This window comes from Hippopotamus amphibius, chromosome 15 (assembly GCF_030028045.1).
Source record: "Hippopotamus amphibius kiboko isolate mHipAmp2 chromosome 15, mHipAmp2.hap2, whole genome shotgun sequence".
NCBI lineage: Eukaryota > Metazoa > Chordata > Mammalia > Artiodactyla > Hippopotamidae > Hippopotamus > Hippopotamus amphibius.
In genome coordinates, this window is record NC_080200.1 from 41,633,173 (window position 1) to 41,649,152 (window position 15,980).

Sequence of the window (15,980 nt, forward strand, 5' to 3'; positions counted from 1 at the left end):
CCCCTGAACTTGGTTGCTGTCTCCCTGTGAGAGAGCCAGATATGGAAGTAATCTCTCTTTCTCTTTTTCTCTGTCTCCTTCTACATGCCTACTGAGTTAAGGTACATCTGGAGTCTCTGGAAGGCCTGGAACTAGGGATATCAGATACAGTATAGGATGCCTATATACATATTTCATTGATTATCTGAAATTCAAATTTATTTAACTGGGCATCTGTCTTTCCTCTCTGTTGGCAGGTAAGCTTTGCAGCTCATGTGTGAGAAGCTTAGAGTGAAAAATAACTAGAGTAACGTGGCCTGCTTTGTGTCCAGGTTCTAGGCTACTTCTGGTGGTAGCAAAAGGAGTTCTCTGCATGGTTTCACTTAGGTAACTAGAGGTCCAGGCGGTATATCCTCCCACTGTCCCTCCAGACCAACTTCGCATGCATTCTCCACCCTGCTTGGGAGGCTAACTCATGTGAACTACTTCAGGAAACTCCCTTGCTTTCCACCTCCCGGGCAAGAGATGTGAGAACAGGAAGGACACGAGGGCTGGCTGTGTTTCCCTCCTCTTCTCTGCTGGTTGCTGCGGGCGGCTGCATCCTCTGGGAGGCCACAGCCCCTGGCAGGTGGCTCTCTCCATGCAGAGGTCTTCTTGAGGTCTGGACATCTGCTTCTTCTCCTCACCTTCTCAGGCCTAGGGCCGTAACAGCCCCTGGCTATCTCTCGTTGAGGGTAACAATCTAATCCTTGTAGATTTCCTTATTTATTGGCCACGTATATATAAATCATCCTTTACTCAACTCTAAGTTATCATCTGTTTTCTGCAGGATCCTGGCTAGAAGATCTACCATGGAAGCTGGTGCCCCATCTCAGGGTGAATATTTATTTTTCACTCATGTTCTCTACTTCCCTCTTGTCTTCTATGAATTTATTTCTCTCCAGGGCTTCAAGATTTGGAGTTAAGGATTAGATTTCACTATTTTTATCCCTCACTCTCCAGATCTTTCCAAATAATATCATTTTAATTTTATCTCCTTCCCGACATCCACTTGCTTCTGTGACAGTTTTTGAATATATTTATTTTTCAAAGTAGCTACTATTTGGCTGAGTGATATTAATTCCACACGTCTGTAATTATATCATTTAACGTTCTCACCTTCAAATATTTTCTGTTCTCATTTCCTCCTCAATGTTAATTAATTAATTCATCAGAGCCCTGTAAAGAATCTCTAACACACTCTTCCCTGTATTTGATTCTGTATTGGATACAGGGAATTATTCCACACGTTCCTACCCTCCCAGAAAGAGTTTATAATTTAATCAGGGAGATACGTAAGACATCCCCCTAGGAATGCTAAGTAATAACCTCAATTCACAATTGGGTTTCAAGTGCCTGGCACAGGTGGTCAGGACTAACAGTTGGTAAGAGTAAGAAACCACGGACGACTGAAATTAAGAAGAGAGGGACTGAGTCTTTTAGAAAAAACTCTTTGTCTTTTAAAAAGTTTTAAAAGAAAGGCCATTCTGTGTGATTTCTCCCAAAATGATTTATCAGCAGCCTGACTTGTGTAGGTGACAACTGGGCTTTGCAGCTGTCAGAGAATAGAGAACTGAATGGAGCTTCCAGGGCTCACCTGGGCATCTCCTTGCCTGACACTAGGGTACCCACGTAAAGAGCTCAGGCTAGAGAGCTCTCTGTTCTTTAATGAGTTTAGTTAGCTTCAGAATTTTCCTTCTATTTCTAAAAAGTCAGAGGCTAAACTTCATTTGAAAGCATTTTGATGTGGGCATGAGAGCATGGTGGGAGGGCTATAATTTGCTGGGTGTGTGTTTTGGGGAAGATACTCTTCCAGGAAACTGCATCTCTGCTTGACCTTGGGGAGAAAATTGGTCCTCGCAGAACCCATTTGTTCGCCTGATTGCAGCACTCGACGGCTGCTCCAAGCATGACTCAGAAACTTGAGGGAGCACAGCAAGCATGAGATGTGGTCTGATGAGTATTCGCAAAAGATCATCTCGGCTTTTTGATAAATATATAGATTACCAGCCATGAGAGGCCTTTTGGATGTTGCAAATAGCGGTATGAATCTTACTATAAAGAGGAGAAAGGATAGATTCTACTAGCCTGAGTCTAAACTGCCGTACCTCAGGAATTGGTTCGTTCACATACACCCATTCGTCTGATCCTGGCTTCGATGGGGGTGGCGCTACTGGGGCAGGTGACACATCTGTAGAGTCAGCAGGTGATTTCTTTACTGGAACTTTCCCTCCTGGTGGTTTTCCTCTAGGAGAACCTTAAACATGCATATTAAATCATGCCGTTACAAGGAGATGAATAGGACCAGTTTGTGGTGGATGAATGAACCCCTGATTGCCATGGATTTCAGGCAACTCATTAACTCCTTTTTAAGCAACTTTGGGAAGCCTTATCACTTAAAAAATAAATACACCTCATTCTCTGTAGCCCCCCAACTAACCAATAATACCAATAGCAGTTTTTTTTTTTAAGCAATACAACTTCTCTTGTCCAATTAGCTATGGAAAACAACTTGATATTTTATTTTCATCTCTGTCCTTGCTTCCACAATGAACACATGGGTTTTACAAAATTTAGACTTCAGAGAAAAGTGTATTCCATTTACTAGCACAAAAACTGGCAAATTAAACTCTCACCCTGATTGAGAAAGTGGGTAGCTCTAACAGGAGTGGCGCTCTTGGTGTTCATTGAAACCCAGCGGAGGAGCAGAGAGAAAGGATGCTATTGTAAGAGTCAGCCGGAGTCAGTGAGGGATGGAGGGGAGGAGAAGTAACTCCTGAATATTCCCACATTCCCTGGATAAGACAGAGGGTGGCTGAGAAGGGAAACTGTATTTCTTGCTACAGTCAGGGTGTATGGATGAAGGCAACTGCAGTGCCATTAGTCTGGCTGAATTTTAAGGCATAAGGTGGGGGCGGGAGGAAGGAGGAGGAGGAAGAAGAGGAGGTGGAAGAGGAGGAAGGGAAAGAGGCCTAATTTCATCTCAGAATCTGGAACGGGCACATGCCCCACTCTCTCTGAGAACACCAAGAGGGGAATCCAGACCAGGGAAGCTGAACCCTTATGGTCTGAAAGATCCTGCAACCGATCAAACTACCTTAACTCAGAAAGCACCAATATTTCCTTACAGGATCAAAGCTATAGTTTAGAAATTCATTCACTTTATATCCCATTTACTTTTAGACTCGTTATTAAGATTTTGGATGTAGTTAATAGATGCCTATAGAATTTTCTCTCCCCCAAATATATTTCTTTAATGAGCATTATTTAGTGATACTGCTGTTTAGAAAAGTAAATACATCTTCCACTTTTATTCTAGTTAAAAATATATGGATTATAAATAGAGAGGGAATTGTCAATTATGTCTTATGGACAGCTCAGGTGACTTCTACTTACACATGAGAAACAGTATTCATTACCTACAAGTTTAAAGTTGTATCTAGATTATTTTTTTAAATTAGGAAAATTCAAGAATTCAGGCAATAACCAAAAATGTTCATAACTTGATACATTTTTCTATATGATAATTTTTTATTCTCTGACCTGAATCTCTGCTGAAATAAAAGTAATAACACTATGACCACTTTAAGATGAATTTCTCTAAGGAGAATTCCTAAGGAAAGCTTTGTAACTATAAATGTGAGACTGAAATGAGTTTCTTTTTCTTCTTTTCTTAAATATCATGATCATTCAGTGAAAAGTATGAGAGCCAGGGAATAGTTTTGAACCATTGTACTTTGATTTCACTGAAATTTATGTAATTTTTTAACAATGAAAATGCTAAGGGGAAAAGATGTGAATGAATAAAAATGTATCTACTGTCACAGTGAGTGAAAGTAGATGTCATTTTTGAACAAAATCTATCAACATCTCAAATGTTACAAGGGGCATTCATTCCTTTGTAAGTACCACCCATGCAACCATATGAAGGCTTCAGTTTCTAATAAGATATTTGTTTCATTTGGAAGTTGGATTATTGAGTCCTCAGTGTAGCCATTCTTTACGCATGAAAAGTTTGGAGAGTAATTTATGCTTAGCACATGGTAAAGGTAGATTCTGGGAATTTTTAGTCCAGTTAAAAGAATCTATATCATGCAAGAAGCCCGTGGGGTGAGTACAAGTACAAAGAAAATAAGGTAAAAAAGAAAAACAAAATCTTAGGATACAAACATGGGATTTATTTAATGATTTTATTTTAATGATTTTATCTATAAAGAAATAGTCAAAGTTGAAATGATAGAGCAACAGATTTGAGCAAAGAAAATAACAGTAGGAGCTCAGTAAAGGTAAGAATAAACTTCATCGATTGATGAGAGGACATTAAGAAAACTAGAACACTCTCAAATTAAGCTGGCACTACTCAGGGAGATAAGATTGTAGGAAGAAGGAAAAGATGTGAAAAGGCTGATTTTTTTTAAAAAGAAAGGCATTATTATCACCTTTCAGTCTTAAAATATTTCCTAGTAGGATCTGATTTAATTAAGAGCTTCACTAGATAGCAGCTAGAAGATTGGTTAACAGTGATGGCTTTCTTATTGCTTTGGTTCAGCAAAAAATGACTCTGTCAACAGATACTGCTTGTGACTGCCTGGGCTGCGAACAGTGGCGACTGAAATGGAGACTCAGGATGCCTTGGATAAGATGAAAAATTTTATCTCTGAAGCAACATGGCCAGGAAGAGAAGGGGGTCAGTGTTAGGCAAGGAGCCGGAAATGGAACATGAACCAGCTGATTCTATAAATCGCTACTGAGAAGATATCTGGGAAAAGTGTTCTCTCCTCGGTGTCCTAGAATTCATGTTGTTACTCTGCGTGGAGCTGGAGACGTGGAATGTGGACAACTATAAAGTAATGAGGACTGGTTATTTGGGATCGCTTATAGGACTTGATTTTACTATAATTATACTTCTAATCAGTGATAAGCGTTGGGAACTCAAGTCAACTTTGTGAAAGATTCCCCTTTCTGCCCACAGTCTCTAATAACTTGGTCTGGAGCCAATAATTACACCCCATATTTATCTAGCCCCATGTACTCTGAGCCAGACCCTGTTCCAGCTACTTTTTTGTGTATTTACTTATTCCTTACAATTGCCATAGGGAAGTTACTTTTATGATCTCATTTTACATACGAGGGGACTGAGACACGCTAAGGTCAAGTTACCTGCCCGTAGTCATTTGTATGGTAAATGGTAGAGCTAGAATCTCAGTCCAGGCAGGCTGGTTCCAGAGCCATGCATTTGACTGTCATGCTTTATTGCTTTTTAGTGTCTATTGATATAATTCATGTTCAGAAGTGTTCATTAGGTTGATATTTAGAAATCTGCAAGCTTTAGTAGTTTTTTAATACTATTTGCCTGGCTCATGAATTGATTTTGACTGTGTTCCATTCACATTGCATTACAGTTAAATTACAGTTTAATTTTTCTACTTGTGGTAAAAAATTCATTAAAAGCTATAGTCTGAGAAATCAATTCATTGAAACATACTTGAGTATAAATAATATTATTTAATTCATTTACATTAGATGATTGTATTAAGGCAAAATCCAGGGAAGCTATGAGAATAGGGTTGAGAGTTAATATGGAGTGTAGATTACATTTGCCAAAGTGTGAAGAGGCTCTAACTTTCCCTTCTCATAGGTTAATGATTCCTAACATGATACTACCTTATTTATTTTGACTCTCAATTGCCTCAATTTTGAAGTCAGAAATGATCATTTCTATTTCACAGGTGATTATGAGGGTTTAGTGAGATTACATATATAAATTATCTTGTATAGTGCCTGGCATATGGTAGGAATTCCATAAGAGGTAGTTTGATATTATGATTATGAATTATATTGTAAAAGGAGATTGTTGAATTTTGCTACCTGAACTATGATTGAAAATTAATCATCAACTTTTTAATGTGTGGCATCAGCTTTCAGATGAAACCTAATGTGTTTTGCATTTGCTCTAAAATCTATTAAGACTTTGTACATAGTACCACGTACCGTCCTCTGTTTAAGGTCCCAGGTAATAAAAAATGTATTTTAGAAATTAATCCTAGGAAAGCTTAGGGCTTTTTATTTCTATTTCAAAGTGTTGTTATATACATGTTGTTTTTTAAATTGTAATCCAACTGAAATATTTTGGGGAACAGGACATATTACCAGTAACACATTAGAAATAACTGAATGTTTCTGATATTCCAATGGCTAAAATAGAGCAATAAGTCTTTGGTGCCAATAAAGCAGTTCTTCAACTTTAGTGATCACCAAAATTCCCTAGAGGGCCTATTAAAACACAAATTGCTTGGTCCCTCTAGGAGTTTCAGAGGTCTATTCCCCTCTAGGAGTCTCACTGGTCTGGGGTGGGACCAAGTATTTGTTTTTCTAATAAGTTCCCCAAGTGATGCAGAATCTGCTGGTCTAGGACTGCACTTAAAGAGCCAATGCTCTTTAGTGGATGCATCTAGGTATTTCAATTACATATCACTTTCATCTTTTTTTTTCCTCTGTTCTTCCGTATCCTTCCAATTAAATGTCATTAATGTTTACAACATTGACCTAACATTTATGGATAAGTGGCTTCGTAGCACCTAAACTATAAGTTACATCAGAAGGCAAGCCCTGGAACAGTCCCAATAGTAATACATGGGCAGGCCAGCAGAACTAAAGAGCACATGATTTCCAAACACTTATTCCACAGAACTCTAGTCCCAGTGGATAGTCCTCCAAGAGAGAGTTCCGCAGCCACAATGTTTTGGAGTATTACATCGTGTATCTCCCACTGCCTTAGAGATAGATGATTACAGGAGATGCATCTCTATATTGCCATCTATCTCAGTTGAGATTAAAAGCATTTTAATTTGGTGTAACTCAGCATTTTCTGAAACTGGTTGATTAAGGAAAACTATTTAGCCCTTAATTAACACCTCCTAGGTAAGGTTATGGAGTTGAAAAGCCCTTCTTTTATGAAAGAATAAAATGGGGCTGAGGTAGGAGATAGATGGGCTCCTGGACTGGACAGCTGGTGTTTGTCAAGTGGAGTAAAACTGAAGCTTTGTTCTCACCCGGACACTCCAAAGACAAAGCTAGTGGCAGAAGCTAAGCTCTGCTGAAGTAAAGAGATAAGGTGCCCACTCCTGAGGTCAAGGAAAACCTCCCTGTCTGCACGTGCGTAGGAAGGCTCTTTGGGGGTCAAAAAAGGGAGGGGGCGCCACCCCATAACATGTATGGACATGCACACACAGGCCTCTGCGGTGGGACCCATCTTAGCAAAAAGTTGCGCACGCTTGTTGGGGAGAGTCCTAGGATCAGTCAGATGTGAAAAAGAAACCAGATAATTGGCCAAAGGTAAACAAAGACCCAGAAGGACTGTCCTATATAAGCGATTTAAATCACCTCTTTCCTGCACTCCTCCCTCAGGACGCCTGCACTCCTCTCCGGGTGTGCATCTCTGCCTAGTTTCTGACTGTACTCCTCCTCATTAGAGAGGACGCCCATACCTTTTCTCTGTGGGTATGTGTTTCTGCCTTGCTTCCGTCTTAAATAAACAGTTTATCTGTGTGCCCTCCCATACATTGTGCTGTGTCTCTAATACTAAACTTTGTACCTGTTTTTACAATTTCTGCCTCCTTGAAACATTCTTGCTTTCAAACGGGGGAAAGGACTAGGGCCACTTTGCTTCCAGCCTCTAGCCCTAGTGGTCTAGTGGTTAGAATTCCTGGTTTTTCATCCAGGCTACTCAGGTTCAATTCCCGGGCAGGAAATTAAGATCTCTCTTCAGGACCGTTCACTGTTCTCTCTCTGAGATCAGGGCCATGGCAAATGGTTGAAGATGATAAGAGATGCTTTAAGAATACCGTAAATACAACTGCAAATGGCATTTCAGTGTCAAGATTTTGAGGGGAGAAGGGTAGGGATTAATCTAATATGCAGAGAAAAATAGGGATGAGTTAAAGATGCCAACAGCAGGAAACAGTAAGTGAGAAGGAAGGAAAAAGGAGATGGTTCCTCAAACCATAAGAGATGCTTTCAACATAATTGGTATGAAATAGCCTGTGAGAGAAAGAGAGAGAGATAACTAATCAGTACTGTTCACCGAATGGTATTTGTTCCAAATATTAAGAATTAAAATCATTAAGACTTCCTCTTAATGTAGTAAATCCTGTTATACATGCCAAAACAACAGCATTTTTATGTTGAAGAAAGACTTCTAAATCTTGATCGGGAGTTCATCTATTTCAAATATTAATGAACACAGTAGAAATTGTGTTTATGGAAACAGACACACAATAGCAAAATAAAAGCAAAAAAAAAGTTTGAAAGTTCTTGGGATTACTTAAATTGAGCTAACTGCATGACTCCAATGAATATATATCTTACTGGTTGAATTGGTATTTGCTTATGGTTTGTTTGAGTGTATATACTTTTATCCAAGGATGCTCTCAAAGCACGTGCATTATTATGTCTAACTTGATGATTTGTCACCAAATATGCATAAGTCTATTTTTGATGGTTCTCTGCTGATCCTTCATTTGCTCTTGCTGATCACAATAAGAGAGCAAGGGGGGCATATTGTAGATGCGAAACTTATTCTCCTATTTGTAAACAGGTGAGGGAGAGCAGAACATACATTATAGCCAAAATTCTTGCTAAATTTTTCATCTCTGTCTTAACTCACCAATGACTCTAGTTATATAAGCCTACCAGGTCACATAATCAGAGAAGGGTGAGATTCTTTGAGAATCATGGTTATGCGTCTTTAAATGCCAAAATAAAAACCCTTTTAAGCCCATCATTTTGTGAACACTGTACAATCTTGGGCTGCAATTGCATTGGCAATTTGTAATGAAAAATTAAACAAAGGTACATACCTCATGACACCCCCCTTTGTATGTACCCTGCAAAAGTCAACTGTAGGTGTCCATGACTGCATTTCAATCTTTAATTGGTTGCTGTAGCAGCTTCAATGTACATTCTAACTGATATACTTTTTAAAGCCTATTTTCTTTTACCAATTATCAATTATTTACAAAATTTTTTATCCCCCTTATTTCACAGAAATAGTTAAAGTAAAATAGAAAAATGAAATTAGGGTCATGAAAAATACAACTTCTACAAGTAGAAGGTCAAAACCAGGAGAGGAATTAGAAAGAAGACTCCGGGACCTAGGTCCCTGCACAGATACTAAAATCTTAGACACTAATTTGTTTCTGAACTTCTAGACAGCCAAAATAGAAAAGGAAGTGCTATGATTTAGAGGTGCTAATTATCTAGCCATGCTGAGAGAGGAAGAAAGATTTTCTATTTCTTTGATTCTGAATGAAATTTCCCACCTAGGACTTCACATAGGGGCCACCGAACAATGTAACGGGCATACTATCCCTGCAGAAAATAAAATACCAGGTTATTGTTGGTATAATGAAAGTTTCACCTCCACTGCTATCGTGTTGAGCACTTTATATCAAAGTGCTTTTCAGTGAAAGCAATTCCATGGGGGGAAGGGGTCCAAGAAAACATGGTTCAGCATGTAGTTTTCTAATGGCATGGCTTAGCCCAAGGATAACACCCATGACAGGTATGATGAACAGATAGTCTGTACCTTAGATATTCTCCAAATTATTCCTCACAAGCATCACTTTTCTCAGCAGGACCTTTGCTAAGAGCCAGGCTACAGAAAGACGGAGGTTCTGTTCTTTTGGCGAGAGCTTACGGTTTACAAATGCCTGAGAGAAGTGGTCAATGTACACTACTACATAAATGTAGATATTTTCACTGAGAGTTATAAAATGTAGAATTATATTTAATCATATCTATCTTGATCTGTACCTTTTCTTTTGAGTGAAGTTTCACTTTTCTTCCCTTTTCCCTCCTGAGGAGATTCTTGATTACTGTGCAGGGGTTCTAAACAAAATTCAACACATAAATATCATTGATGATTTTCTTCAATAGCCTGGGCTCTGATTTGTAAGCAATCAAATGTTATTTCTCAAAAACAGTTATATTTGTGAACTGCCTAAAATGGCTCAGGCCTTTACTGTGAGTTAAAATTAATCTGAAGACAGATTATGGATTGAAACTTCCTGAATGACAACCCTGATGGTATTGTTCTATTTCGTCACATTGAGAAGTTGAGTCCTAAGTTTAATATCAACATTTGCTAGTGAATTTAACTGTAAACTCTTTAATGTAACACAGCCACAGAGTTTTAAAAGTTAGTCACAAGTCCATTTGAAGCAGATGGCTGTATTTGGATATAGTTCACTGGAATGATCCTTATACAATAAGATAACTGGATTTGTAATAAGAATGATGCCAAAACACCTTAAAGAAGAGTTAAATAACCACGTTGTTTTGATGTGGTACATCCTTGAACTTCTCTTGACCCAACACTTGGTTGCCTTGTGACTTCTACATTCCATTGTGCATTGACTGTAACTTGTAATGCAAAGGATGGTTTGGGAATATATATATGTTCAAAAATATATTGGAAAGGAGAAAATGGGAAACTGATGACCTGGAGGTCAATAAGATGTCCCAAATAATAATTAGTTTTTTGAAAATATCACTACATCCCACGTAATTTGCCGAATGAGTTCACTCATCTTCCCCCTTTTGTCTTTGGCTATAGCTTTTTCTTTTTTCCTTCATTGGAAGAGTGCACATATGGGGCAATTTAAATGCCTGTGATTGAAAGGTCATCTGACCTATTCTTTGTATTTAGAAGTGTTAGTTATAAGAATGTGTAAATGCATAGCTCATGTCACTACATTTAAATATCTCTGATCCAAAAACCAAGATTCCATAGACATAAGACAAGTGAAGGAAAGGAGGATTAACCTTAAAACTTTGTTAACCTCTATAAAAGAATGTTTAAACATCCAAATAGTTGCATATCGAATGCATAAATAAATAAATAAATAAATAAATAAATAAATAAATATGTATTCAGACATTTGAATTAGCTGCTTTTTTTTTTAGAAATAAGCTTAATTTAAAAAAAGTCTACATAAGCTCTTAGTTCCTTTAATAACAATACTCTGGGTAAGCCACTATTTGACTAGCTCTAAACTTTACAAAAGGCAACAGAAAAGAAGGTAAAAATAGACACCTAAGACATAGAACTTATAAAGTATTGTGAGCAAGTCTAATTTCTGCTGGGAGTAGCATGTGCTCTGCCTATTTTAAAAAATTATTTCCAAAATATATTCTGAAATCTCCAAATATATTCTTAGCAGCATGGAGCACACTACTACACTTTGTCACACTCAGAACTTTAGTTTTAAATTAAATTCTGACATTTGGTAGTAGACTTGATAATAAACCCTTTAATGGAACATAACTGTGAAGTTTTTCAAATTTAATCTCAAATGCATTTGAAGCAGATATAAAGTGCAGAACTGTAAAACATTAATCAACAGAAACCACAATTTAAATAGAGTCGAGAAACCGGAAGGGGAAGCTCTCATGCCCTAAGAGGACAGCGTTGCCCAAAAGGAAGAATCAAGACTTCTCTTCCTTCCTGCCAAGGACTCAGCCAATGAAAAGCCATGGCCTCATTGGGCAGGATAGTCCTTCCAGCTTCCTTTTCCCCTCTATAAAAGCACTCTCCTTCCCTTGTCATGTGGGGACTTGCACATGGGTCAACATGGTTGCAGACCCCAAATTATAATTCTCTGCTAATTCTGAATAAAGCTATGTTTGCTGGAGAAGTATCTGACAGTCTGTTTCAGGTCAACAGACCCATATACAATGTAGGACTGCATTTGGACAAAATGACAATTAATACACAGTGTACTATGCTTCCTTCTTTACCCTATTTGCACCCTGATTTTTTTTTTTTCCGTAAATAATTTCTCTTTTCTTCTCGACTTTTAAGAGGATTATAATTGGACGTTTGCTTTGGGCTTGTTCAGAAGCCTCAGGCTTTCAGTTCTGAAAATGTGCTCTTTTGAAAAAAACTGTATAAAAATAAAACAAACCTGCTGGGAACGTCCCTTCCTACAATCACTCATCCCAGCTTCCCTGAGCTGTAAGGGCCGTGTGGCCTGCTCCATTGCCCCATCAACATCTACTAGCACTGAGATCTCCTTCCAATGACGAGTTGCCGTTGGAAGGCAGTAATTAGGCCTCTGGGGATGAACTCTTCTGTACATTTTTAAAGATTAGGCACTAGCCCTGCCCTTGGTGGAAAAAAGAGACAGATACAACCATTCTTTGAAGTAACGATAGCTTTATTATTCCTCCAGTGCACAGTATTCAAGTATACAATTTTAAATTCATGAGCAAACTTAAGAAACTTAAAGACTGAACTGTGTTGTAACCAGAAACGCTAAAGACTGGTTTCAGGGAATGACTCCAATACGTAGATACTCCTGACTGTGAGGCCGAGGAGAGGAAAGGGAGGAGAGGCCACAGCCATAGGTTAAAGGCCTAGATGGGTAACTCCAGGCTCCCCTGAGCCTCTGTGGAAACTGTCTTCCCCAGGTAAACTGCATTTTTAAGGTTTCCATTTGCCCTCCAGACCTCTGCTTTGTTTTTTTTTTTAATGGGGAAAGTATGAAAGTTTAATTAATTGCTTTGTGCTTTATTGTTCATATGATAAAAACAATTTTTTTTTAAAAATTGTGCATTTTGCCTTTAGTTAAGCCCGTTTTATTGGAATACAGTGGTCTTTAACAGACCATAATATATGTTATTAGTTTTCAAATTGATGTTTAATATAAATAAATTTAATAAAAAAAATCAGGCCTGTCTCAAATCTCCATGAAGCAGAAATATTATGGAGTTTAGAAATGCAATCATGACACAATATCAAGAATACCTAGGTAGACTTGTGTAACTGCAGAGCCAGTCACAAAGCCAAAACCAGACACTAGAGCCACATTTGTTTCATATACACAGGACCAAACTGATCCTGGCGTTCTCCCAATATCACACATTTCAACAACTGAGCATTTTACTTTTGTCATTGTATTGTCTACCACTTAGCTTAATGGTCCTTAGTGGCTAAGGATCTAGAAAGAACTTAAAAAATATTCACTATACAAACTCTATTCATGTACGTTACGTGTTACGAATATACAAGTTTACTGGGACGTCAGGTGCTCGTTTCTAGCCTTTTATAATCACATAGCACTGAAGAGTGACAGCTACATATAAATTCTAGTCTCCAAAGGAGGCTGTTGGTACGCTCCCTTATTCTTGTGGACAACTGGTTGTGCTAACTCTCATTTTCTTAAGATGGTCTTGCTTTACACATATACTCAACTCTATCACTCAGCAAGCAGACATCTGTCCTCTTGATCGGCTCTAAGCTCTTTCTGGTTATTCTCTGTGCCTTCCCGCCTCTCATCTGTGGTCTTGTTCTAATCGGTAGATCCGGGTGTGAGGACCGCACAGTCCTTCCCACACAGCAAAGTACCGGCACTTTGTGACAGCCGTGCTCAGCGACTGCTGCTTTCCCACTTCATCTAAGCAGACCGCTTGCTTTCATGTGACTGAAGTTGCTCAAAGCCTGAATCTAGATAAATGGGCTGGTGCTATAATTTATAATTCTTTTCTAAGTGAAAATGAGAAACTGGCAAACAGGATTAGAAATCATTCTGCCAATCACCTGATGCTGGTTTTCCTCTTGCAGTAGGAGTTCTGGAACGCTCACGTTGAGGGTGGACTTCCTTCTCTTTTTCTGGTTCAGGAGGAGGAGGGGGAGGAGGTGGAGGGGATGTAGCCTCAGTTGGGGAAACTTCTTTTTTCTCAGCTTCCTTTTCTTCTAATTTCTTTTTTACTTCAAAAGGATAAGAATGGACCTTTATTAGCGACTCCAGACACTTACTCTTTCATTTGAACTAAGATAAACTTAAATAAATATAAAATTGCTCTTACTGAATTAAGGCTAAATTCATGTTTTAGGGCTCTCCTTTAAATCATTCAGTCTTTAAAACTAAGATTTGAAGTCTTCTCTGCCTGATTAGAAATACCGTTTCCCCTGCCTCTGGTGGGGATGAGGTGTGTGTGTGTTGTGTGTGTGTGTGTGTGTGTGTGTGTACAGCAGGTGGAAAGCTTTGTCGAGGGGGTGCCAGGTGTAAAACTAACAATCTTGAAGTAGCTAATATATTGGGATAGGAAAATAAAAAATTATGCCAGCATTTCAAGGGGAAAAACAAGGTGAAAAAGCATACCGAGAAGGTAAAGAGCGATGTGACGGAAGAGGAGGGGGTGGGGAGGAAACGGAAGGGAAAAGAAATGAGCGGCACCCACTTCTAAGGGTAAACACGTCACAACGCATGTAGGATGGTGCTCAGTGCTCAGCTGTGCCTCAGCAATCCATTCATTCACGCAGCAACTAGTTATCAAACCTGAGCTGTGCCCTGAAGAAAAGGAAGGGTCCTAAGAATAAGGTAAACGATTACCTCTTACTGTTAATAATAGTCATACAAACTTTTGTAGGCACAGTGCTCGTTGCCACAGGTACAAAAGTAAAACCAAAGAGAGACAAATCACTGCCCCGTGAAGCTTACATTTTAGGGGTGAGAGGAAAACCATACACATGATGAAAAAATCAATTCATATAGGAAGCTGGAAGGTGCTAAGTGCTACGGAGAAAATAACTAGAACAGAGTAAAGGGGAGCAGGAGTGCCGTGGGGCAGCATTTAAAGTTTTAAATAGAATGGTTTGCAGGGGAGACCCTGAGAAGGTGGCATGTGAGCCAAGACTTGAAGAGATTCAGAGAGTGTGTGCTCCAGGCAGAGGAGACAGCCCCGAGGGTCTTGAGGGGCGGCATCTGGCTGGTTCCTGATGATTCTAGGGCCCTTTGCCTTTCAGGATTCAGGCTCACCCTTCCCAGCAAGCCCTCCCCACCCTCCCTGATGTCCCAGCCCTCCACCCTGGAAACGGCCGCAACTTCACCACCCTACCACCAGCAGCGAATACCCGAACACTTGTGAGGCTATTTCTTTTTATACACACTCCCTTCGCCCTCAGATTATTCTTTTCAATTTGGCAAGCCAAGGAGGCTTCATTCCACGAGATGTTTTTTCAAAGTGGAAATTAAGTTTTTTCTGATTTTAAAAGTAACATACAATTACTGTTTAAAAAATTCCAATAATTGAGACAAATAAGCAGAAGGAGAAATTTCCTGTTAAGTCTCTTTGTCCTCCACCTTCCTGCCTCATCAAGAATTGTATTGTGAAAGAGAAAACCACAGGCCCAAAATGGCATCACTTGTGCTAAATAAAGACCATGATATCAAACCTAGACTTACTACCTGCCTCAACTGCAGTTTCTACCTTCCTCAGAAATGTAATTTTAATCAACCAGTTTGGAATTTTCTGGTCAGCACCAATGAGGTGATCTGTCATGTGGGCCCTCTCTATATCTCTTCCCCTCCCCCAAAGAAGAAGAGACAATTTGCAGGGCAAAGACCCCTGCAGCTCCCTCTCCCCCAAAAGATGTCCTGGCCCAAAATAACCCTTTCCCCCCCCTTTTGCTAATGACTTCCCTGCCCCACCCTCCTATCTATAAAAGCCTTCCATTTGTACTGTTCTCAGAGTGCTGTTCTAGTTGTTACATGGGATGCTGCCCAGTTCAGGAAAAGTTGAACAAAGCCAGTTAGAGCTTGGAATTTACTGCGTTGATTTTTGTTTTTTCTTAGCATGTATTGTCAGACTCTTTCCTGTGCATGTATATTTAATAATAGACATACTTTTAAAAAGAAAAAATGGGACACTTTAAATATAACCTGATTTTTCCTACTTAACAATATATTATGATCATTTTTAAACAGCAGAATATTCATACTGCATCCTTTTATGTTTTGTTTTTAACTTAATCAGGATGTTTAATACAGAGCACTGGGCTAGGTAAATGTTTATTATCTTAATGACAAAATATTTGTTAAAAATAATTAACTGATTGGAATGTGAATCTTAAATAAGTGGCAGTTGAGCCTGTTAATGTAATAAGTGATCAGAATGTA

General features: G+C 38.9%; 1 protein-coding gene across 1 annotated transcript in view; it reads right to left on the minus strand.

Moving 5' to 3' along the window:
- SPEF2 (sperm flagellar 2) overlaps window positions 1-15,980 on the minus strand; it is a 161,567-nt gene that overhangs the window by 61,794 nt on the left and 83,793 nt on the right. Inside the window, exons 19-21 of the mRNA XM_057709137.1 lie at window positions 13,619-13,789; window positions 9,832-9,906; window positions 2,127-2,275 (exon numbers count right to left, since the gene is read on the minus strand). Of these exons, the coding sequence (XP_057565120.1) occupies window positions 2,127-2,275; window positions 9,832-9,906; window positions 13,619-13,789 (395 nt within the window). The remainder of the gene's footprint in view (window positions 1-2,126; window positions 2,276-9,831; window positions 9,907-13,618; window positions 13,790-15,980) is intronic.